The 23,130-nt window shown below is 37.2% G+C and overlaps 2 protein-coding genes and 1 pseudogene across 3 annotated transcripts; 1 reads left to right on the forward strand and 2 right to left on the reverse strand.

Moving 5' to 3' along the window:
• Positions 1-1,966: 1,966 nt before the first annotated feature.
• Positions 1,967-4,014, forward strand: LOC133701967 (uncharacterized; annotated as a pseudogene).
• Positions 4,015-4,390: 376 nt separating this feature from the next.
• Positions 4,391-13,012, reverse strand: LOC133700910 (uncharacterized). Of its 2 annotated transcripts, XM_062124638.1 has the most exons (9): positions 12,725-13,012; positions 9,896-12,565; positions 9,701-9,804; positions 8,956-9,025; positions 7,958-8,818; positions 7,652-7,854; positions 6,042-6,165; positions 5,326-5,532; positions 4,391-5,111 (listed from the first exon to the last, which is right to left on the reverse strand). In XM_062124638.1, the coding sequence occupies exons 1-9, from the start codon at positions 12,878-12,880 to the stop codon at positions 4,968-4,970; spliced, it is 4,539 nt and encodes a 1,512-aa protein (XP_061980622.1). In that variant the 5' UTR covers positions 12,881-13,012; the 3' UTR covers positions 4,391-4,967. The 2 variants fall into 2 exon arrangements, with proteins under 2 accessions (XP_061980622.1, XP_061980623.1); XM_062124639.1 differs by lacking the exons at positions 4,391-5,111; positions 5,326-5,532; positions 6,042-6,165 and having other exon boundaries at positions 7,688-7,862.
• A 1,439-nt stretch (positions 13,013-14,451) lies between these two features.
• Positions 14,452-22,558, reverse strand: LOC133701697 (E4 SUMO-protein ligase PIAL1-like). The gene is made up of 16 exons (XM_062125722.1): positions 22,247-22,558; positions 21,908-21,980; positions 21,074-21,139; positions 20,477-20,542; positions 20,302-20,384; positions 19,651-19,702; positions 19,490-19,561; positions 18,614-18,681; positions 18,484-18,532; positions 18,309-18,393; positions 18,127-18,228; positions 17,944-17,995; positions 17,530-17,581; positions 16,811-16,927; positions 15,775-16,692; positions 14,452-15,474 (listed from the first exon to the last, which is right to left on the reverse strand). Exons 1-16 carry the CDS (start codon positions 22,450-22,452, stop codon positions 14,740-14,742), a joined length of 2,796 nt encoding a protein of 931 aa, XP_061981706.1. The 5' UTR covers positions 22,453-22,558; the 3' UTR covers positions 14,452-14,739.
• Between the last annotated feature and the right edge of the window lie 572 nt (positions 22,559-23,130).

Genomic DNA, 23,130 nt, shown 5'->3' on the forward strand with positions numbered 1-23,130 from the left:
GTATATTATTGTCATAATTTTATCAGTTTTTTTCTTTACTTTCACATACAAAATATTAAGATATTATTTTAATATTATTTTTATTAAAACTTGCTTTATAAATCATGATAACAGTGCTTCCAATTAAAAAAAATATGATTTCATTAAATAAATAAATAAATTTATTAATAAAAAAATAAAGTTTAGATTAAGAAAATATTTTTTTTAATTTTGAATGATTGAAATTTTTAACAATTACCTTTTATTAAAAAAAGTTCCATGAATAAAAAAAATATGTTATATTCAAATAAAAACCATGAATAAAAAAAGAATAATTATTTTAATAAAATTTAATTTTTACGAGAGACAATGTGTCATTTGTCACACAGTAGGCAATATACCATATATTTATTTTTGTAAGAATTAGACAAGCAACATGTTGTTTGTCCTATTAAAAAGAAGCATGAAGTTTTGGCTTTCTTTATTTTTAATTTTTTTTTATGTCTAAGGGTAAATGAAACATCATTGGCCCTTTTATTTAAAAATAAAAATAAATTAGACCATACATTATCTGTCTTTTATTTTTTAAAAATAAAATATACGGTGCCCCATTTGCTAATTCGGACTTCATTCATGGGAGAGGTGGCTGAAAAAAAAAAAACCATTTTGCCTTACTGATCGTGATTGATAAGATGATCTATACTTGTCTGCCAAATCAAACAGCTGTATGACATTCTTAACGAGTCAGCCAAAAAGTTTAATTTCAGAAAGAAAACATTTTAGCCCCTTTAAAATAATGGCAAGTGTGTTTGCCATACATTAGCAGGTTTGTCATGAGAGAGAGCAGAGCAGAGCTTCCCCTCCATTTTACTCTCTGGTTGGAAGGCAATTTCCCAGAACGTTGCCCTTCAAAAATAGGATTGATCTGCTAAGGGAATCTCCATAGTTAGTAGCCGCGAAGCATTCTTCTTCATTTTCCATGGCAACTGGCAAGCACATCTTGACTAGCCAAGACAAGACCCCAGACAACTCCAATATGCCTCATAACTTTGTGACTATCTAATTTAGATCACTCCATGGTGTTTGTAGAGCCATTTTACTAGAAATATGTCATATGAATGGTTATTAAATGTTCTTGCAAGTTATTTTGTTAGGTAATTGTCAAAATGGTGTGGGTTCGTCAATGGCATAAAAGAGCTTGAGAGGCTATACAGGTTTTTGTGAAGGGAGGAGTTGAATCACAAAGATCATACGATTATGATGCTTAAATGTTCATGAAAAAAAGAGGTCTTTTTGTTTTTGATTTACTGGGCTCAATGCTTCTGGGGCTATACAATAAGGATAGTCCTTATCTAGCTCTAAAGGCACCCAAATTCATCCCAGGATTTGAACTCGGAAGTTGAACTTGAAACCCCTAATTGGAGATTCTCTGTATTAATAACGAGTCTGCCTCCGAGGGGACGATAAATCTTTTGTTGAGATTCATCTAGATTATACCATTTCTCTGCATTCAAACTTGATAAATTTGAAAGAAGCTTTGCCCACTTAAATCCATTGGATACCGGAAAAAAGAAGAAATAAACTTGTTCTGTTCTTATTCTCCGCTGACTCTTGCAAGCATTAAGAGCAAATTGATGCAAACCGCACTTGGTATCTGTAGCGATCCTAGTTAGATTAGAATTTTTCAATTTACTACTCAGTAAGATTTATTCTTTGAAGTCACATATTTTAAATTTAAATTTGAACATGGTAAATTTTTTTTCTATCTAAATAGAATTCTACGCTGTAAAAAAATCATGAAAAAACTTAGTTATGATTTCCATGAAGTCATTAAAACCCCGAGCTACCTCGAATTTGCCAAGAAATTTTCTTCTATTTTTTTCAATTAGATATTGTGAGTCAATTCCTTTTTATTCAATAAAATTTGCTATTATTATCACCAGGATAATTCATGTTTGTTATAATTTGTATCAGAGTCTGGCAAGCCATGTATCTTGAAAGCCGAATGGTGCAATTAATGGAGACGGTCGCTAGTATGAAACAGCATCAAATTTTGAAAGAAATAGCTAAACAATTACATAACATGTCAGGGAGGTTAGATCAGTTTGTTAAAATTCAAGGGAAAAAGGCAGCGAAGTTAGACTTTCACAAGTTTAACTGGGAGGATCCAGAAGGTCTAGACTTGTTGCATACACAGGGACAAAGAGGGCTAGTAATGATTGGTGGATTGATGATGGTGAGTCGCAAGCAGGTGCCCCAGCTTATGAAATTGCACAAGTAATAGAGGAACAATTCCTATTGCAGCTGTGCAGTGTAGCTACAACCAGTGCTTCCATTGAAAGGCGGTTCCAAAATTCAAGAGTCTAGGAGAATAAACCATTTGATAATCCTCTATCCAATGATGGCCAAGTAGTGGTGGATGGTGATTACACCAGCTGTAACCAAACTGAACTTCAACAAGGAAATGACAATGAAGTCACCCATTATCAGCCTAATCCAACAGCTAAAAACATCCCTGTCAATAAGCAGGTTGATTCTTGGTCTTCATTCAGTGATGCAGGTGAAGATTAACATGTGGATGAGCTGATGTTAGCTCAACTAATTTATCTGAGTAGTACAATAAATGGTCTTGACAACATGGGAATTGGAGATGGTGATGACATTACAATTCCACAACCATTGATTTCCTCGCCAGATGACTCGCCTACGGGAAATGCTGGAAAATCAACCTTTGCACGTGCTACTAGTGGGTTTGGACTGCGCTTGTCTCCTAAATCCCCTGCGGCAGATGATATTCTTGAAGGAACTTCATCAACTTCACAATCTGGTATATTTGGAAAACTTACTAAGAGGTTAGTTAATACTTCTAAAAATACAGTGAAGGCATTATAGGTCAAAACTCGGCATGCTGTCTCTCAAAACAAGCGAAGATATCAGGAAGGAGGTTTTGATTTGGATATAACATATACCAGTGAGAATATAATTTCAATGGGATTTCCTGCTGATGATATGAGCTCTGGTTTTATTGGATATGTGGAGGGGTTCTATCACAACCACGTGGAAGAAGTGACCAAGTTTTTTCTAGACCCATCACAAGGACAAGTATAAAGTGTACAATCTTTTTTCTGAAAGGTTGTATGATGCATCATTGTTTGAAGGAAAGGTAGCTAGTTTTCCATTTGATGACCATATTTGCCCCTAACGCAACTAATATATCCTTTTGTCGAAGTGCTTATTTATGGTTAAAGGAGGATATGAAGAACGTTGTGGTTATGCACTGTAAGGCTGGAATGGCAAGGACAGGGCTGATGATTTCTAGCCTTATTATGCACTTAAAGTTATTCCCTACTGCGGAGGAGTCTATTGACTACTATAACCAGAACAAATGTTATATCAAATGTGTTAAAAGAAGCAGATACTCTGAATGTCAATCGATATAGGTATGAGGATACGTATGGTGGTATAACTTCTCAGTTTTGTGACTAGGAATCTGGTGAAGATAGTAATTGGAGAACCGAAGACCAAATGCATCAAGTGGAAACTTCCATAGAAATTGCCCGAAACATGCAGTTTGTTAATGGAATGTAGAGGTTGGAACTCAAGCTCGAGTCAGTTTCTGTCCTTGATTATCGATCAATCTTGCAAACTCAAGTGAAGTCATACATGAGGGCACACTTGGAGGACCTACATGAAAAGGATGCCACAGGGATGTTCGAAGCTGCGAATAGAGTCTTGAATCAACTTTTGATAGAAATGGATGGCATGGCAGCAAAGAAAACTGTTTTTATCATTGGAACAACAAATATGCCAGACATTATTAACCCAGAATTGCCTAGTCTTAGGTGTCTAGACCAGTTGATTTATATACCTTTTCCTGACAAGGCTTCCCATCTTCAAATATTTAAAGCATGTTGGCCGAAGCCACGTGCTCCTAAGAATGTTGACTTGATAGTTCGTGCACAATATACTCGAGTTTTTATTGGTGCTAATATCACTGAAATTTGTCTACGTGCCCGCAAATATACCACTTACTAGGAGAAAATATAGAAGAACAGCTAAAGAGAACCTACCCTGACTTTGAGGGCAAGGTTTTTTTAATTGGGGTGAAATTATAGGGATCCTAGTCAAATTATAGGGGCAAGATTTAGATTTAGTCCTTTTAAATTTTAAATTATCATACTATAATATTTTAAATTTAAATTTAAATATATTTAAATTTCTTTACTTAAAAAAATAGAATTTTAAGTTAAAGAAAAAATCATAAAAATACTTGGTTAAGACTTTCATTAAATCATATAACAGACTTTCATGCTCGAGCTACCTCAAATTAGATAAAAAAATTTCATCAGTTGTTCGAATCTCAAAAATGGATCTTAAATTCTAATCCCAACAAAAACATGTCAAACTCGGATTCTTCAAGCTATGTCCAGCAAAATTCCTGGCAAAGTAAATCCTGAAAATGAATTCTTTTAGTTATAGTGATACAGGAGTGTTTCTCTTTGTCCAAGTTTTCTATTTTCAAGATCCCTATACAAAAGCCCTAAAGCAAAATTGAATTTGTAAATGACTGCAAAATTAATCCCCGTTGCTACTCTCTGACCCCACCATAACTACATAACAGTTATGAATTTTGCCTGGATATGTACCTACTTTTAGGAAACAGTGAAACAAGTGTCTATTTGGGTGTAGATTCAACCCACAATTAAACTGTTGATATTCTGGGAAGCGAGAACTGCGCATGAAAGGCTTGAAACATTATAAGAAGCCCTGGAAAATCATTTTCCTTCTTGAGAAAGAAGTCCTAAATTGTTCTGTCCATCTACAGAAGCACTTTCCTTCTTGACTCTTGAGACTAACTGACGCGGGACTGTGGCACAGAGCAGATTTTATAGCAAATCCTTCTCAAAGCTTTGTCCATAAGAACGTGCATCATTCAATAACTCTCCTTTCAAGTGAATAAGATGTTTGCGAAGATATGACAGTAATGCTTACAGTGGGAAAGTTCCCAACTCCTGGCCATGCCTTGAAAGAAGCACCTTACGTTCACTGACCCATTGTAGTCGGTAAGAGAGGTCCAGATTATGAATCAACATTTTTAAACTATCAGCATAAGTTGAATCCCGAGCTTTCTCCTGCAGGAAACAAAAAAAGGACATCACAAAAGTGTAGAAGCCTCAGTTATATAACGTCTTTCTTAGTTGTGCTAATAGAGGAATCCTTTTGGTTTACACTAATCTATCTTACAAAAGATAAAGTCGTCCACCAAAGCAAGTTAAGGCGATTCAACAAAAATATAATTTTAACCACCCGAGGTTGCACGTATTGACTAGCTATAAGGAAAATCACCTGCATATTGACCTGGCTATCATGCCCCAATATGTTTGCCATTATGCTAGACCTAGAAGAATTGGGTGAAAATCCTTCCCATGGAGGAACAAATATGACTTTGGTGCACTGGACAGGAGCCAAGTTTCGACTAAGTTTCTCCCACCACACAGATCCCAGGGACCACCATCTTATCATCAAACCATGCTCAGAAAATGCAACCAGCCCCTGCATGTAAAATGACAAATTCAGATAATGGCAGGAAAACACTCAAACAACCAACAAATTGTTATTTTCATCTTTCATTAACCAATCGGACCAATAATTTAAGAGGGTGCACACCTCCAAACTACTCAGGATCTTGCCAAATAGGTAACATTGATAAGTTTTGTAACCAACAAGATTGCAGCCTATACTTTTACCATTACCCCATGGATAACTGAAGGTGTTAATTTTTTTCTGAAGATGTTCTGTATGTCCATTAGATCTGTGCATACTAAGCCTGACTTGAAAATAAAATGACTCTTTTACATAAAGTGGAAGAAAAATATATATACTTAAGTTCTTCATTCAAAATATATACTTTCTGAACTCACATGGAGTCATTATTTATATACTATGTTCATGATTCAAACCAAATCTTTTAATCCGTGCTGATTGCGGAGTCTAAGCCAGAATTAGCTGGCTAGTACAAGATTAAAAATTCTCTTTGAGGCCTATGAACAAAATACAATTACCTCTCCATCAGGGGCAAAGCTCAAAGCTGAAATTACAGTGGTCACTGCCATTTCTGATGTTCTTGACAGCAAATTTGGAAGGCCAGGAGGTCCACTTGCATCCAAGACTTTTATTTTTGTCACACTAACATTAGAAAACAAAGATAGACTAAGTATCCCCACAAATAAAAGTATGTATCAAGCTAGAGGTGTCAAAGAAAAGTACAAAGACAACTCCAGCAGCACATTCCAAAAAAAATACATAAAGCAGGAATGGCAAAAGTTTACAACTCTCTCCAATACTCATATTCTCCGAATGACAGTATAATTAATCATTCAAATGTAAGCAATTAGTACTGTAAGCACTGAGTGATTTCTCTATGTAATCTGGTCAGCCATTTATGTTGATGGACATCTTTGAAACTAAATGGAAGCTCCAAATTTTCATGGAGTTATGAACACTCTGCATTTCGTCGGGATCTCAATAGCTAAAAGGATAGGTAGGATCAGTGTAGAACTTAGTTTACAATCTTTCCAAAAAGAGAAAATAGGAAAAAGAATGCTAGTATGCTGGTTTTGTGGAATAGTTATACAGAGAAGGACAAGCAAACACTAGGGCTGTAGACTTTAGTTCAGAAGAGCAAGGGTTCCTATGCCAATGGGCACTTTGGACCAAGGTAATCAATCATGGAGGCAGATTGAATGGTACACACAGCTATTTGAAAATCGCCATGGTCATTCACCTTGTATTGTGACTATTATATGAGCCATCTAGCTGACCACGTAAACCCAACTAAGAAAAGGATATCATATAACCACTGAGGCCAAAAGAGCTGCGACCTTAAGTCAAGTGATGGCCATCATGGCCTCCCTTGGGTCATATGATCTGTGAAAAGGAGAAATCTTAGATCCAGACTTAGCAAACTTCACTCCTAGGATGAACATGATTCAGTAAACCAAACATGGATAAGCATGAGAATTGTTCAGCAGACCCCACCCCCAAAGTCCCAAAAATATAATACATTAAGAGTTAATTACCTCAACCACTCTTTGTTTTGGATAGTATTACAGTTTGCACCTTGGATTTTGAAAATTTATTGTTTCCGCCCTAAGACCACCTAATTTCTTGGCAGAGATTTTTAAAAATCCAAAAAAAAATATCATGTTTTTTTTTTAAAAGCTAAAATATGTACCATATAGTTTCAATTATTGGCAATTCTCTCTTTCTCAAATACCAAACACTGAAAACTCTTAATCAAACATTTTTTAGCAAGTGCTCGAAGAAATCAAGGCGGGTATGTCTATAAATTCCCTTTTTTGGAAGAAAAGATTGTGTTTTTTCGAAACACATATAGTGGTAGTTGGATAAGTATTGTCTATTCCAGGTATTTACCATCTTCCCAGGGGTTATTTCAATGATGGGCATACTAATCAAAAGCCAACTAAATTTCTAACTAACAGATTTTTAATGGAAGGTAGAAAGTGAAATTGCTAGAAAAATAGAGGATGGAAAGTGTAAGGTTTTGAAAAACCACGATGCAAAGCGTAATGTTGCTCAAAACATAGGATGGTGGGGGTACTTACTCATAATAAAGAAATTCTTTTGAATCTAAAACCCATACCGCCCATACCTTTGCATGTCATAAACTGAAATGGTAGCAGTATTAATCTCTCCAATTGCATCCCCAACAGCCAATCTGGTAGATGTGTCATTCAGGGCTACCATAGGAAATGCCCGTACCATTTCCTTTAATGCTGTCATTGAACTTCGAAGACAAGTTTTACGCATGATTGAGTTGCCAGGATCTATAGTGTGTAAAATGAAGCTAACCACCTGCAGATCTGTCCAAACGTTACATGAAGATCCATAATATGAAGCATATAGTCTGAATTATTGTACATGATTGTCTTCTCGAAATGTAATTGACCCTACTAACCTTATTGAGATACTGAGACAACTGCCGTGGCGAACCACGCATAACCCTTATAAGAGTTGTGAGGGATACCAGATGAACAGGTGAATCAGATGCAGTGGACCAAATTTGGCTCTCAATGACATTTAAAAACCCCGGTATATCAGCCATAGCTAAATTTGGAAGAAGAATCCCAACCAAAGTCTCTCGAATGGAAGATGGTACAGGAGGATGATGCCCAGCTGTGTTGGCAGATTGACCGCTTACACACTCTATCTGGAAGAATGTGTCCCCAATGAGGTGAGATATTTCAGAATTAATGCATGCCTTCCATGTACTCTCCATACCTTCTGATAGAAGCTCTGCTGCAGTGGAACTGTATGTTTCATTCATGGCCATGACCAACTTTACTAAAGGATGAGCAACCAATGTGGCAAGGCTTGGTTTGACAAGGCTAGGGTACCACATAGCCAATGCAGCTGCAACAATGATGTGAGATGTCATTGCATCTTGACTTGTCCCCCCAACACACGATATCCAGTCTTGCATTTCGTATGATTCTAGCCAATCAAGTATTTTGAATCTTTCTGCTTCGGTATTTCCTTGTTTTTCCAGTGACTTGTCAGGAGATTCTGCAGCTAGAGAGATTGCTTGTGGTTCAGGTGACATATCAGATGACAAACCATTTGTAGATGTCCCAACTACTTTTGAAACCTGACCTTCATTTTCTCCAATTTCACTCAAAGATCTCACAAGTTCTCTGTTAGCATTTGCTTTTTTATCACATAGAGGGATTGGGATAGCCCGTGAAGCAGCACAGTGGAATAAAGTGCGCGCAGCCATGCGTACATGTTCACTTTCATCTTGCCAAAAACTCACCAGAAGCTGTTTTCAAAAAACAGAGACTTCATCTAAAAAAAACGATCAGACGATAAAAGAAGGAATTTTTCAAGCACAATTCCAGCAGTGCAAGTTTCAGGACTGATATAATTGTCAAGATGCTTCAGGGGAAAAAAGATGACCTGGAGTAAAGGTGGCTTTATATCTGGAATCTTGTCGGCAAGGCTTCGAGTGTAAAATGCTGCCAAGGCACTGAAAATAATATCTATTAGATCAAAACTACCAAGCATTGACAGCAAAATGTGCATGGGTTTTTTGAAAATTAAGAAACAAGAAAGCTAATTTGATCTGTAAAACTAGGAATTTGCAGATCATGGTACTATTCCTGCAAAGTAGATATTAGTGTCTGCAGGAAAACAAACATGCAGTGTCATAGAATGCCACATGCAAGAATGAACACCTACCATGCAATATAGGTTTTCTCTGAAGGTCCCCCACGCCAGACCAACATAGAAAAGTATATAATCTTATATTTAAAATATTATGTCAAGGAAAATAAAACCAAGAAGCTAAATATTATCCCAATGTCATTTATTGGCAGCCTAATATTATAAACGCATAGCTATAACAAGAAGAACAATCTCAGACCAACTTCAGAATTTATGAAGATAAAGGCGGTTCACACACCTTGGCATAAACCATTCAAATTTACGTATCTCATTAACAGCTATTTCCATATCCACATTTTGATTCGTTGCACAATCCTATACATAATCCTTATAAAATAACGGATATTAGCTTTAACTCAGAAAACCACAACAACTGTAATCCTCGACAGCTTACAAGTTTTGTAGCATAAACTTAGAATTGGGTGACAGAATTAGACTAGTATCATACAGTGCTTCTGTGGGGGAACCATCACAATACCTGCTGGCTGGTGAACTGCAGTGAGAGAAGCTAATCATTCGTTGGGCAATGGACAGCATCGTAAGCGACCTCATTGCACAGAACTCCGATGATGATTTCCAGAGCTAAAAGGTTATTATCAAGGTCTCAATGAAAGTTGAAATAAGCCAAATAAGAAAACAGATCCCAATATTTAACAGGTTCATCCAAAAGTACCTCAAGAATAGAACTCAAACCAGGAAACGTCAGTGTCAAAGACCCCTTGTCACCTTGCAAACCAGAAGCTATAATCAAATTCTCTGGCCGATTTAGCTTCATTTCTGTTACTAGCAATTTATCAAGCTCGATATCCAGATCCCACAGATGCAAAAATGACAAGCTAAATCGAAGAAAATATTCTTCTTGTGACCTAATGCACTCATGCTCTTCAACTGTATCAGTTGAGGTCCCATTCTTATCAGAACCATCATCAAAGTTCATATCATGGGTTCTTGGGTTGCTAGTTCCCCGTTCCTTAAGCTTAACACCACCATTAGCTGCAGGCTCATGTTTCTGACAAGAAAACATCAAGGATGCAAGGTCAAAACTCAGGGCTGCAATTCCAGGGAACGGGCAAGTGCACCCAATGGCATGCTTGTTCATTTGTAGAAAAGATGGCGTGGATGGAAATATTCCTTTCTTGACCTGTCCTTGGGAAGTAGTGGGTTCCATTGTGATTTTCATGCTTGACGTCATTCTTGGTGAGCTGACCTTCTCTGATAGCTTTGAGTGAGATTGAGAGAAGTTTCCATCTTCAAGTATTGGAAGAAGCAACGAGGACACTGAAGTGTTTCCATTCAATATTGAACCAGATAAAGAATTCACACTGATTCCTTTACAAAAATGATCCAGCATTGAGTGAGAGGCTGTTCCACAAAGGACCCGCTCTCGGGCACCTGTTTTTACATCCCAAATGTATAAAGTATCAGAGGTGTCAGATAATCCTGAATGGCTCCAGCAAAGACATGCAATGTAACCTCTTGCACCATCCCACACAACCTTTTCAGGATAGCTTGGGTGTCCTGGAAACATTCTCTCTACACGCAAAGTTTCAAGAGAAGCAAGAGCAACACATGAATCCTCACCAACAGAGAGAAAGCAATCACCCCAAGGACGTTCTGTCCATGCTGAGGGAAAGATTATTTGGCGCACTGAAGCTACATGTTGTCGCATCACTGTAATGAGGTTTCCAGTGTCGAGATCCCAGATGCGAATTGTGCAGTCCATGCTTCCAGAAACTAAAACATGACTGAAACTCCATCCTTTGGCAGCACCCATCATCCGATGTGCTGCCAAACAAAGCACAGCACCTGTGTGCCCTGAAAAGCATTGCCTGGAAACAGGTGGTTCTACATCATGACTTGGACTTTCACCATGACAATCTGGTCCAAGAAGCATATCAAATCGGACAACTTCTATTTCACCACTAAAGAAGCCATACACAACAGCATAAGGAACAAAATGGTTTTCAGAAATAACCATGGAAGAGGATACAGCTAGTCCATTGCGCACAAAACTAAAACTTTCATCATCTGCATGTTTATTATTTCCAGTTCTTGCTTTTCGAAAAGAGCTTTGCAAAGAAGTAGTCCTCATTTTCCTGCCACCCTGGCTATTGATTTCATGGAGGCTAGAGCTTGAGATCCATTCAGCCAAAAAATCACTTTCACCAAGCATTTTGCATTGTCGGGATGACTTTCCATGGATATTATTCTTTTGACATAGAGACCAGATTGTGACATGGGGTTTCCACCGTAAAGGCTCTTCATCATCATAGCAAACAGATTCGATTCGAAGAAGATAATTTTTCAACTGAATGAAAGAAAATAACAATCTCACATCAGCAGGACAAGAAGAAGGAATCTCGCAGAGCGTTTCAGATTTAAATACATTATTCAAATACGATACAATATATACAATAGCAGAACCTCTTCTATTCCACACAGCAAAATGTCCCAAGAAATTATCATACTGTGCATTCTGCATTTCACCAGTATCACCAATTTCAAGAAACATGCCCCCCAAAACATGTGAATGATTAGAATGTTCCTCAACGCAAAGGATATCCTCGGCAAAAGAAATCTCTCCAATTGAGGCGTCGCTGGACAATATCCTAAATATGCAACGAGTTTTCAACACTAGAGCGATAAGGTCCCCGCGGGTTGCAATTGACACAACCTGTCCTCCTTCACTCAACTTATTTCCCCAATTAACCACTTCCAACTGAGAACTCTTACTCGAGCCACTCCCATCATCACCACCTGCATTCGACTCTTTCAAAATCGGAACCAATTCCACCCTACCAGACGAATCAGCCATAAAAACAGATTGCTTCTCTCCATCCTCACCCAACAAGACTATATCCATAAAATCCAATCGCCCAATTGATAAATTTCCATGAAAAACAGTCTGTACAATAGTAAGACCATGCGTATCAACAATCACAACGGTAGTCTTTGAATGTTTCCCATGCTTACGATCTTTATCCACCGAAGCCTCGCCCCCTTCAAAAGAATCAATTGAACGAGGATCTGAAAAATGAGCATGCGCATCAATAAAACAACACCCTATACACACATATCGCGGACTCGTAGGCAATGTCCGAACAATACACGGGCTTCCAACCCAAGGGGGAAGTTTCCTTCTAAGCCGGCAATGTCCACTTCCTCTACTCCAAACACACAACACACCATCGGTACACGCACTAATTAACGCACCATAACTTCCATCACCATCACTCGAACATTCCGTTTTCGTATCATCTCCCGGAACCACCATGGGACAACAGATGCTAAGACCAGCTATCGGTGCAGCATGGCCACAAAGCATCGCAACCGGTTTAATTTCCTATCAAATCAATGATAACCTCGATTAGTAACAATTGCAGTGATAATCATGAAAAATGATTAAAACAATCATTAAGCTAAGTTAGCTTGGAAGAAGGAAGGACAAGTCAATTAGGATAATTGGAGAGGGAGAGAGGGAGAGCTAGCTGATGTGAGTTACCGAGTTGGTATCGGAAGAGGAGAGGTTCCACCAGAGAATGGAGCCATCGGATCCACCAGTGTAGAGAGTTGGTGGGTGGTTAAGTGCGGCGGAGGCGGTGACTTTGTGAGATGGAGGTGTGTCTGGCCATATACACGCCACGGATCGGCACTTCATGGACTGTTTAGTTCAGGCGTGCATATGAGTGAGTCAGTAACCGAGTTTCTTTGGCAGTGGGAGAGACGTGGAAGGGGAAGTTGTTTGCGTTTCGTTTGGAGTTGGAAAGCGGAGAGGTGTTTAGGCTTTGAATTAAAGGGCTTGTTTTTAGTATTTAAAATCCCAAAACGGGCCCATCATTATGTTGAGATGCATACAGTAACAGTGTAGTGCTAAGCCACGCCGCGGCCTGAATAATTATTTTTCTAATATAAAATATTCAGTTAATAATAACTCCTTCGACACCTAAACTTGCAATAGTTTTTCCCTCTCTCATCCACGATATAAATATAAAATTAAAATAATCTCATATAAAAAATAAAAAAAAATACAAAATAATAGCCTATAATTTAAATAATAATTTTTATATTTTTTAAATTTTATTTTTAACATAGCATATTAAAACGGTCAAAAATATATATAAAAAATTAATTTTCTTTAAAACTATTGCTCCATTGCATTCCACATGTGCGGGCCTAGGTGCGTCTAGATCTTTCAATGGGTTTGATTTTAATTATTCACGGGCCATTTGGGGGGGGGGGGGGGGGGGGGGGGGGTTGGGTTTGGGGATCAAATAAGCATAAGAAATGTCACCCATGTACCTGGATTATGATGGCAAAAAAAAAAAAAAAAGTCGAGTTTTATTTTTCCTCCCTAAAACAATTATTTTTAACTCATTTTATTATAAATACTTTCAGAACATCTTGAAACCAATATATCAAAAAAAAATTCTTCCTTTAATTTCTATTTATTTTTTAGATAATATTGAGACTTTAAACAATCATTATAAAATTCTTTTCATCGAATAAAATTCATTGACATAAAAATCAAATATTTTGATGGTTAGAATTAATATCAACGACGAGTCTCTCTTGACATTGAAATTGAAAACCCCCCCAACTCAATTAATAAAAAATAAAAGAAATAAAGTTGTGTATAAGAATTGAATTGACAATAATTAAAGAGATAAATTTCCTATTAAACAAAAAGAAAAGGGGCTAAATTAGACTTTTCATATAAAATTCAAAGTTTCCACTTATTTTTCCTGGTTTTATTTTAATTTGGTCATTTATCTTTCAATTTTACCCTAATTGAAAGGGGGGGGAAAGAGCAATTAGATATAATTTGGGTTTAGAATGGTGCAATTGAGTAAAAAAAATAGTTTCATGACCAAAATAAAATTTTAAAAAAATATACTACTTCAACTCCCAATAATTTATAAAAAAAAAATACATAGTAAAACCACCTCGTGTCTTAGTTTTCTTTATAACAAAACTAGTTTGTATTCACTGGAGAGTGGAGACCCTAATTTTTTAAAAAGTATAAAAAACTTCCATATCTAAGAAAATGTTTTAAATGTTTTGGCATTATTATTAAAGCCAAATATATAATTATTAAGAATTTTCTTTTTTTCGCATCTCTTGTTTATCACAATTTAGAAATAGATGCACCTCCAATACTTATCCTCACGACCTGCACCCACCCCAAGCGCTGAGCCATGACATGGAATCATTATTAAAAGAGTAAAAAAATACATTAATATACTTTCCCTATTCATATAAACATTCCATAAAAAATTCCCAAATTCTTTTGGAGTGTTAAGGTAATATCATTAAACATGGTCTTACAATCCTAGGAGGATCCTAAATTAGTTATGTTTGACTTAACAATATAAAACCCCACTAGAAACTAAGTTCAATCCTGAATCCACGCACGTGGAGTTCAGATTTCTACGAGGCCCTAATACAGAACAACTGTGTGAAGCAAAACTCAGCCATACGCTTCATATACATCTTAAGTTAGCAAATCAGTGGATAATATTATGGTAGAATACTGGAGCTTCCATTTGAAATGGCAGATCCAGTCACAGGACTACTCTGTGCCTGTGGAACTTGGGCATTTCTTGCAAAGAGGAACTGCAGGTGAGGTGGCATACTAGATTGAGATGGGGGTAAGTTAGGTGGTGGTCTTGGGGTTTGAGTTTGTTGGGTAGGCTGAACCATGAACTCTTTAAGAGCAGCAGAATAAGCTCGACCTGAGAGACTTCCACGCATTCGACCTGTTGGTCGCCAATTCTGTTCTGATGCCAAATCCACCAGACCCTCAGTGCCAGAAACCGCTGGCAATGCTCCTCCAGCATTCCCTCTCTGCTCAGTTGCTGGCGCTCTAATCCCATCAGCACTAGTAAGATATGATGCCCCTGCTCCAGATGTTTGAATTTGAACTGGCACAGAAGGTGGCTGTCTAGCCCTCTGGGCAGCAAGCTGAGCAGCAACCATCAACCTACTTTGTTGGCTATTTGTAGCACCTGCTGAGTTGCCAGCCCCAACTTGTGCAGCCCCTTGCTGGGTTTGAGCTGGTGCCAGAGGCAAAGATGATCGGACTACATTTGGGGAGTGGCTCCTTGATTGGGGCACTCGAAGAGGTTGCTGATATAGTAAGTTGGGTGAAGATGCTCTGTGAGCACCAGACAATTGACTCGAACTAGGGAGGGTAGCAGCCTGTTGTTGAGCTGATTGACCATGCATAAATGGATGGTCTTGCAGATTCCAGTTCTGTGAGAGAATTAGACAAACAATAAAGCTGAAAAGGTTATGAAAGAAATCAGAACAAAATGCTCTCAAGCACACAAACATACAGAAGATAAAATCCAAAGCCTCAATTAGCAGACACGGAAGAGGAAACTCAATGGCACATATAAACAATGCAATTTGTCAACCTGTTTGGTCAAGCAGACAACAAATTAAATGAACTTGTGGTCTGATAATGCCAGCTCAGTTCTATTGTGGCAGGCACATGCTTTGCCATATATAAACATGTAATGAAGTATGGAAGGCAACAGAAGCATATCTGACCTGCGCAGAAGAGTTATGCTGCGAAGAAGATGAATTCGTGTTAAGGGATCTTGCAAATTGCTGCTGCCTGTCCATATTACCAGAGACTGAGCTAAGACCATTTGCAGCTTCTGGTAGAGTACCATGAGAAGAAAGGGAGGCCCCACTGGAAATTGCAGGATTTGGAGTTCTTGTTCTTTGTTGTGGAGCTGGTGTTTGAGGTCGAGCTGGGAGGGCCTGAACTGCTATTGGAGACCTGTTGGCATGATATATTGGTGGCAATGTACCATACTCGCCATTGGCAACTGAAGGCAATGTACCATACTCACCATTGGCAACTGAATTCACAAAGTTTTGCTGCAGCGACTGTAAATAACTTGAAGCAGATAGCTGATTATGCATCACTGAGGAGGTGGTGGTATTCCCGTAACCCCCAACATCACAGTTAAGTGCAGGAGAAACCGAATCAGTTATCACAGGAGATGTCATAAAAGTGGTAGTAGAGGGCTCAGAGAAGCCATTCACCATTTGTGCATCTGATGCAGAACTGGACCAGTAAGGACTGGACCAAAATTCATCCGCTAGAGTAGAAAAGTTTCGACTAGGTGCATTTGCATTAATCAATTGTGATGGCATGGTTGGAATTGGATTAGTGTCAACAGGATGGTTTTGAAGAGTAGCCAGAAAAGGTTTCCTGTCTTCAGCATCAATATTGTCCTCGCCATTTATCTCATCATCATCATCTACTGTGAGATCCATAACCATGGGAAGGGCTCTCGTGGAAGTCATAGATTCTACCTGCTCCGGCATGCCCTTCTCACAATGCAAAGTCCTTTCTTGTGTCTGATCTACTTTATTGTCACTTTCTGAGATGGCCTTCAATGATCCATCAGCGGAGATAATAACATCACTGCAATGGTCTCCCACTTCTCTCAGAACCTACAGAACAAACCAAAATAATAATAATAATAATAATAATAATAATCATAAGAGAGAAAAACGTGTGAGGTTTATTAATGAAGGATAAGCATATAGCAGTTCCAACCCCACAACTTGCCTTAACCATGTTTTGATCAACTCGAATATCTGTGTAGCAGACATGCTGATTACAATGTGGACAGCGCCAAGATGGTCTTCTTGTATTTATATCGATGAAGTTACTAAAATCAAAACACTAAGGCACATAGAAAGCAGTGAGCAAGGAAAATATTCAAAAAACAAGGAAAACATGAAATAGCAACAATTGAAAATGACAAGTCAGTGGACATTAAAAGCAACCATGTCTTAAATTCTATAACAATTCTGAAGACCACATATCATGCAAATTGGAGTATTGTGGAGATGATCTATATTAATTTTTCCATAATATTGCGTAGTTACTTAGTCCTCTATAAAATTACTAGAATAATCTAAAATATTCTGCCTAGTTTCGAAATTATGCTCCAACTTCCCAGAAACAGTTTTGTAGCAAAGTAAGCATTTTTACACCTTAAACAAGGTTTTCCAAGCAAATAAAAACAGTACATTTTAGCTTGTACAGTTTAGCCAAATGCTATAACGCAGACGACTAGGGATTTGCATAACCTTGTATCACAGTGCTCCAGGGTCCCATAATGATACAAGTTGGGGATGCTGAGAAATCACAGCCTTACTTGAAACAATACCAAGTGTTCCAAACACTAATACCCATCATGCTGTTATGTTGACAATGCAAATGAGACAACTATTTGCAACAAGCATCAGCGATCAACAGTTGATAATAGATAGTTTGCTCACCTGAAGATGTCTGCATGAATGCCCTTTGACGGGAGTTCTGATTCGTGTGTAGCTGTATGAGATGAAAAATCAGTCGATCAGGACACGGGTAATTTTTGGCCACTAAAGACAAACAGAAACATGCTGCCATAATGACTTGTACCTGATTTGTCATTCATAAAAAAACAAGACATAATAACAAACCCAAAATCTATTTAGCAGTAACTTACACTTTACTTTAATTAAGATTCACACAAGTTAAACCATCACTTCTCTCAATAACTTAAATCAATCTTAATACTAGCAAGTTACAACAAATCGCTTCAAATTCTCCCAGTGAGAGAAAACATCTAAAGTAACCACAAACTTTTATTCAGAGAAGCAGAAAAAGAAATTATCACTGCATTTATCACAAGCAAAAGTACCATAGCATACCTTATGGGACAATTAAGAGAGATACGTGATGGTCCCTCAATTATGTCAGAATCTAAGACAGAATAAGAAGAGACAACAAATGAAAGATCAAATAACACCACAAAAACAAACAATTGTAAAACCATTCTAGACCAAAAAGAAAAATTAATATCTTCTGTTTTCTTTTTTCCACTATCAGCATACCTGGATCTAGTTCAGCTGCACAAGGGTGAACGTAATCTTGTAGGACAGGAGTTTCAGGTTTTGGTTCCACACTCATGAAAGCGACAGCTATAACATAATGGCCTAGAAAGCTACAATGTCAGACAAAGGTCACTCTAATAAACCATGAACTTTCAAGAAATAGGACTTGTGCTCGAGCATACCCTTAAACTGGCCAACAGCTTGAAGAAGATTTGTTCCATATTTAAGCATTCCAGTAACGTTGGTTGGCATCTGTGGTCCGGTATCCTGATTTGAAAAGAAAAATCATCATAAAGCTATCAAATCCAGCTACTGCATATGTCAAAATCCAAAATGTTTAAGAGGAATTACACTAACCATTATAACATTAGTTCTCCTCTCTACTCCCTTTCCGTTTAAAAGAAAGCTAAAAGGGTTTAATAGAAAAGGTTATCAGAATTTAATAAAGCAACAGAAACTAACAAAGAAGCAAAAAAATGATGCATACTTCACTTCTTGCGGAGTTACAATACAGGTAGATGTCTCTGTATTATCTGTCTGTGCTACAAATAACCACTGCAAGCCACAGGATACAACAAAATAGGAGTGAGAAGTTGAATGAATTTGACGATCAAACATTCCATTCTGAGAGTGAAAGTACTAAAGCAACAGTAACAGTGCAAATAAATAATAATAACAGCATGTAATTAACTCAGTCAGGATCAGTTGCCATTTACTTAATATGGTTTTGACTTTTGACATTCCCCAGCTGGGGTTAACTTGCAGCATGCTAATACTGAGGGTAGACATTTACCAATTTATGGCTGAAATCTATTTTGCATGGTCCTGGTGACCCTGGACAAAGCAGAGATACAAATGTCTACATTGCCTAAAGCTCAATTGTTAAGTCACGTGATATTTGGGAACCTTCTTCCCTCAATTCAACTTGCCTGAGGTTCCCCGAGTTGGGTATTCCAACAAGACAAAGTATCACCCATGGAACAGAGGATTGAAACTATAGAGCACCAAGAACAAAGGCCAAATTGCACATAGAAGGTGAGATGCTTTGACTAATTTAGATAAGCCAACAAAATAAGAGTCGGCATCAATCAGACCACAAATCAAAATGGCAATTAAGTCAAACAGAAAAGAGGTTTCCAGCAGACAAGCCAGTAGTCACGTAATAAGCCATTCATTAAGCAGAAACATTCACAACTTGAGCAAATAGGGCACTAATGCAGAGACAGAGCAAATTCTAAATAGAATATATGTAAATTAAGAAGATCAGATGCATATTCAATTTAAATCCCACTCATCCCCAATATTACAATGCAAACTCACCTTAGACCAGTAAAAAGTTTTAAACAAAGTAAAGAATGCTTACTATTTTGTCCTCGGTCGAATTTCTTGTCGTCTTTGAAATATGAAAATCAATCACGTGTGCACCAAATCCAGGCTACAACACACATAACAAAAAGAAAGAAAACATCAACAAAAGCATTTTTCAGCTGCTGAAGATATAAAAGAAAACGGGAAAGAAACTACCTTGACTTCTAGAGAAACAATTATCTGACCCATCTTCATTAGTGGATAGAACCTGCGAGAGAAAGGGGGGGGGGGGGATTTCAAATATTATCTCAAGACATTCAAAGCTGAAAAATTCAAAGCAAAGGCCATCTTGATAGATTTCATATGATTCCCCCTCAACCATCCTAACAATTCAATCGGCACAGCAACTATAGAGCCCATTTGGTGGCTAAAACCAGGGGCACATCTTGACAAATGTTGTGAAATGCAAGCCAAAATTCCATCTCTACCACTTTTATACTAGATTTTCTATAAAGGATGCCAAAATTTCTAGCTATGATTCCTTTATAATCATTCTACTTCACATTTTATTTTTGCACATGAAATTCTCATTTATTGAAGTTACCAAGCAGGCCAAAGTTGGCAAGAAAAAAATAATATAGGATCAACCATCAATAGTGAGAGCTCATAAAATGTTAAATGCCTTCATAAAGATCATGGGAAAGTCATTTCATGTGGTGTGTTGATCTCATAAAAAAATGTCAAACACGAAAGTCAAAAATCATTAAGCAGAAATTACTTGTAAAACTGGAATTGGAAAACTCATTATGAAAAGGTTGTAAAACAGAAAAGGAAAAGGAAAAGAAGAGGAATTACAAAACCTTTTACCTGGACATGATTGTTGGGATAATGGAAAGAGAATCAGTTGTCCCAGCATTAATATCTCCAGGAGTGCAAAAGACTTTCCCTATCTGAAACAGGCAGTGGAAGATGATAATTAGCAACATCTAAGCAAATCACATCACATATGGCACAAAAACTCAGAGGAAGAAAATTATAGCACCTCAGTGGCAAGAGTAACGAGTTCTTGAGTTTCTTTCTCTTGAAACCATCCAACCATGCAAGCATTCTACCACATGAAGACAGAGAAAGTGAGAATGATCACATGAACCTCAGTATAATTTTATATTGGATGACTACAACTGCACAATGTACGGGCCTCAGAGAGAAAAATAAAAACCTTTCAAAACAGAAGGGAGAGGAAAAGAGGAAAAGAAATGATCAAACATAAGAATTTATTAGCTGTAATAAAATACTCTTAGCATGAGCATTCATTTGAAGAATGCAGGAAGATGGCACTAAAATGAGCAAGCAATGCACCAGAAGACAAAAAGGGAATCAATGGGGAAACCTTTATGTAACATTAGATAAGAAAAGGCATTCATGCCACAGTCAAGTGTTCCACAAGAATTCTCCTCTGACACCCCAAACAATAGATTCAGTAATGATTAACTGAACCCAGCCATCCATTTTTCTGATGTAATGAAGGAAACCACATACAATAAAAGTCCAGCTATATAGCCCAAAACAACATGCAACAGAAGATGAGGAACGTTTGTGAAAATGCTTTAAACAAGCTACAGAAGTATTGCTGAGATACCTTAACGGAAGCCATCAGAACCATAATAGCTGCTTGCAAGAAAACATCATTTTTACGTTGGCAAACCTGCATAGCAGATGAGAATAAATATAAGATGATACTTTTCTCCATAGCAGATTTTTAAAAGCTGAAAATAGAATAGTTTATTGATAAAGAGGGGAGTGGATATAACATGACAAGTTATCCTCCCAGACAATGAAAAAGAAATAAGATAACAGGTTTTGTCAGTCCAGCTGAATATTGTCTATGGAAACTCCATAAGGATGCCAAAAAGCTATTCTATACCATGGCATTTCGTACGAGGAACGATAACAGCATTCCACTCCATCCAGTTGCCCCAAATAACCACAAACAATACACAATTTCAAAAACTTTTGCATTTTTTTACCTCTCCCCAAACACGAGAAATTCACCATCAATAACTCTGTCATGTTAGGGACTAACAAAGACACCCAAAACAGAAAAAGAACTAATCCAACATGTCCCAAGCTAATGGGAAAATGCGAGTTACTGCATCTCCTATTATCATAAAGATTTAAATATAAAGAAGTATGAATGAAGATTGCTTTAGCTCAAAAGTAGCACAGATAATGGAACAAATTACCCACATTCTGACCATCCTAACTGCAATTGTCAATTAAGCCAACATAGATGATGTTGAGAACAAAATCAACATAACATCTGTCGTATGAAAAATCCAAGAAGCTTGACATAAATACGGGTGGTCCATTTGAAAATAGCAGGGTGTTGCATTATTACCCAAAATATAAAATTATGCAATTGATAACAGAATACATAAAAAGGGAACAATAATAAGAGTACGAAACAACTCACTTGTTTCAATAAAAAAGGTAATTCTTGAGCTTTCAGCAGAGTCTCATTGTTCGCAACTGCAAAATCAATCCCTCTGTATTCCCCAAAATAATAATAATAATCTAATCAACACCAGCAAGTGTCAAAAAAATACACACAAAAAGAAAAAAGCAGAATTAATCAAAATTTAATTCCGAAACGCTCGCTGCTTCGCCAGACCGAGAAACACTTAAAATGTTAAATTATAAACCCTAGCTAACTAAACAAGCAAAACTTAACACTGAAATTAAAACAGAGGATCGAATAAAAACCTAGATAAATAAAATTTTCGTGTGGCTGATAATGAGAAGATGAATTTACCGAGCAAGAGAGAGGCAGAGGCCAAAGAACTCCGTAGGGTTACTGTCAAAGCCAGGTTGTATATGCAAAGATAATCGTTCCGCTACAGCATGAACTCTAAACGAGTTTGCTAGCGACGCCGACATCTGCTGCCCTGCCGCTCTGATCGCCACCCCCTCCGCTGCTTGAGGTGGCGGCATCATCGTTCCGGCCATCATTCCGACCATTATAATTCACGCGCGCCCCTTATCTCTCTCCGTGCGAAGGTACGGACGGTTATGCTGTTGTTGAGGGATTTTTTATATAGAGCAGTAGAAGCAATTTTTTTTGTGAATAATTACGGTTTTTGGGAGTTAGTTTTACTTTGAATATTGTTTTATTTAAATTATTTTTTTTATATTTATGTATCAAAATAAAAAATATAATTTTTTAAGTGAAAAAATATTAAACATATTTTTAAAAATATTTAAAGTAAATTTTAAAAAACAAAAAATATATATTTTTAAATTTTGCACCAGCTATTTTAACAACACCAGCTATTTTTTTGTGTTTTTTACACCTTGATCCTTTTTTTAATTTTGCCCATAGCCAATGCAATTGGCCATCAATTTTGCAATTGAAGGACTCAATTGATGAAAAAACAGTTTGGGGACTAGAACAAAACAAATTAAAAAACCACTTCTCCAGTTCATAGTGTATTGTGAGTGCGCATAATGTTTTACATTGTTGAACTTTACCCTTTTATTTTAGTTTTTTTTTTATTAATATACGACACTTCGGATAAAATTTTATACTAAAAAAATCATCGGCTTTTAGGATGCTGTCTCTTCATCCATTTTTAATTTTTCAAGTGGATCTTTTTCTTTTTGCATGTGGGTTTGTCTTTTATGATTTGCGTGTTGAGA

The sequence above is a fragment of the Populus nigra genome, chromosome 8 (genome assembly GCF_951802175.1).
Source record: "Populus nigra chromosome 8, ddPopNigr1.1, whole genome shotgun sequence".
In the NCBI taxonomy this organism is placed as follows: Eukaryota; Viridiplantae; Streptophyta; class Magnoliopsida; order Malpighiales; family Salicaceae; genus Populus; species Populus nigra.

Bases quoted from the DNA above. Each gene is read 5' to 3' on its own strand.
- LOC133700910 (XM_062124638.1), bottom strand. From the start codon at position 12,880: ATGAAGTGCCGATCCGTGGCGTGTATATGGCCAGACACACCTCCATCT. The intron at 8,819-8,955 runs GTCATCTTTTTT...TTTTGAAAACAG, and splicing joins TAAAGCCACCTTTACTCCAG to CTTCTGGTGAGTTTTTGGCA. The intron at 6,166-7,651 runs GTATGGGCGGTA...TTCTAATGTTAG, and splicing joins TCAGTTTATGACATGCAAAG to TGTGACAAAAATAAAAGTCT.
- LOC133701697 (XM_062125722.1), bottom strand. From the start codon at position 22,452: ATGGTCGGAATGATGGCCGGAACGATGATGCCGCCACCTCAAGCAGCG. The intron at 21,981-22,246 runs GTAAATTCATCT...TGGGGAATACAG, and splicing joins CTCTGCCTCTCTCTTGCTCG to AGGGATTGATTTTGCAGTTG. The intron at 20,543-21,073 runs GTATCTCAGCAA...TTCATGTGGTAG, and splicing joins TTCTGATGGCTTCCGTTAAG to AATGCTTGCATGGTTGGATG.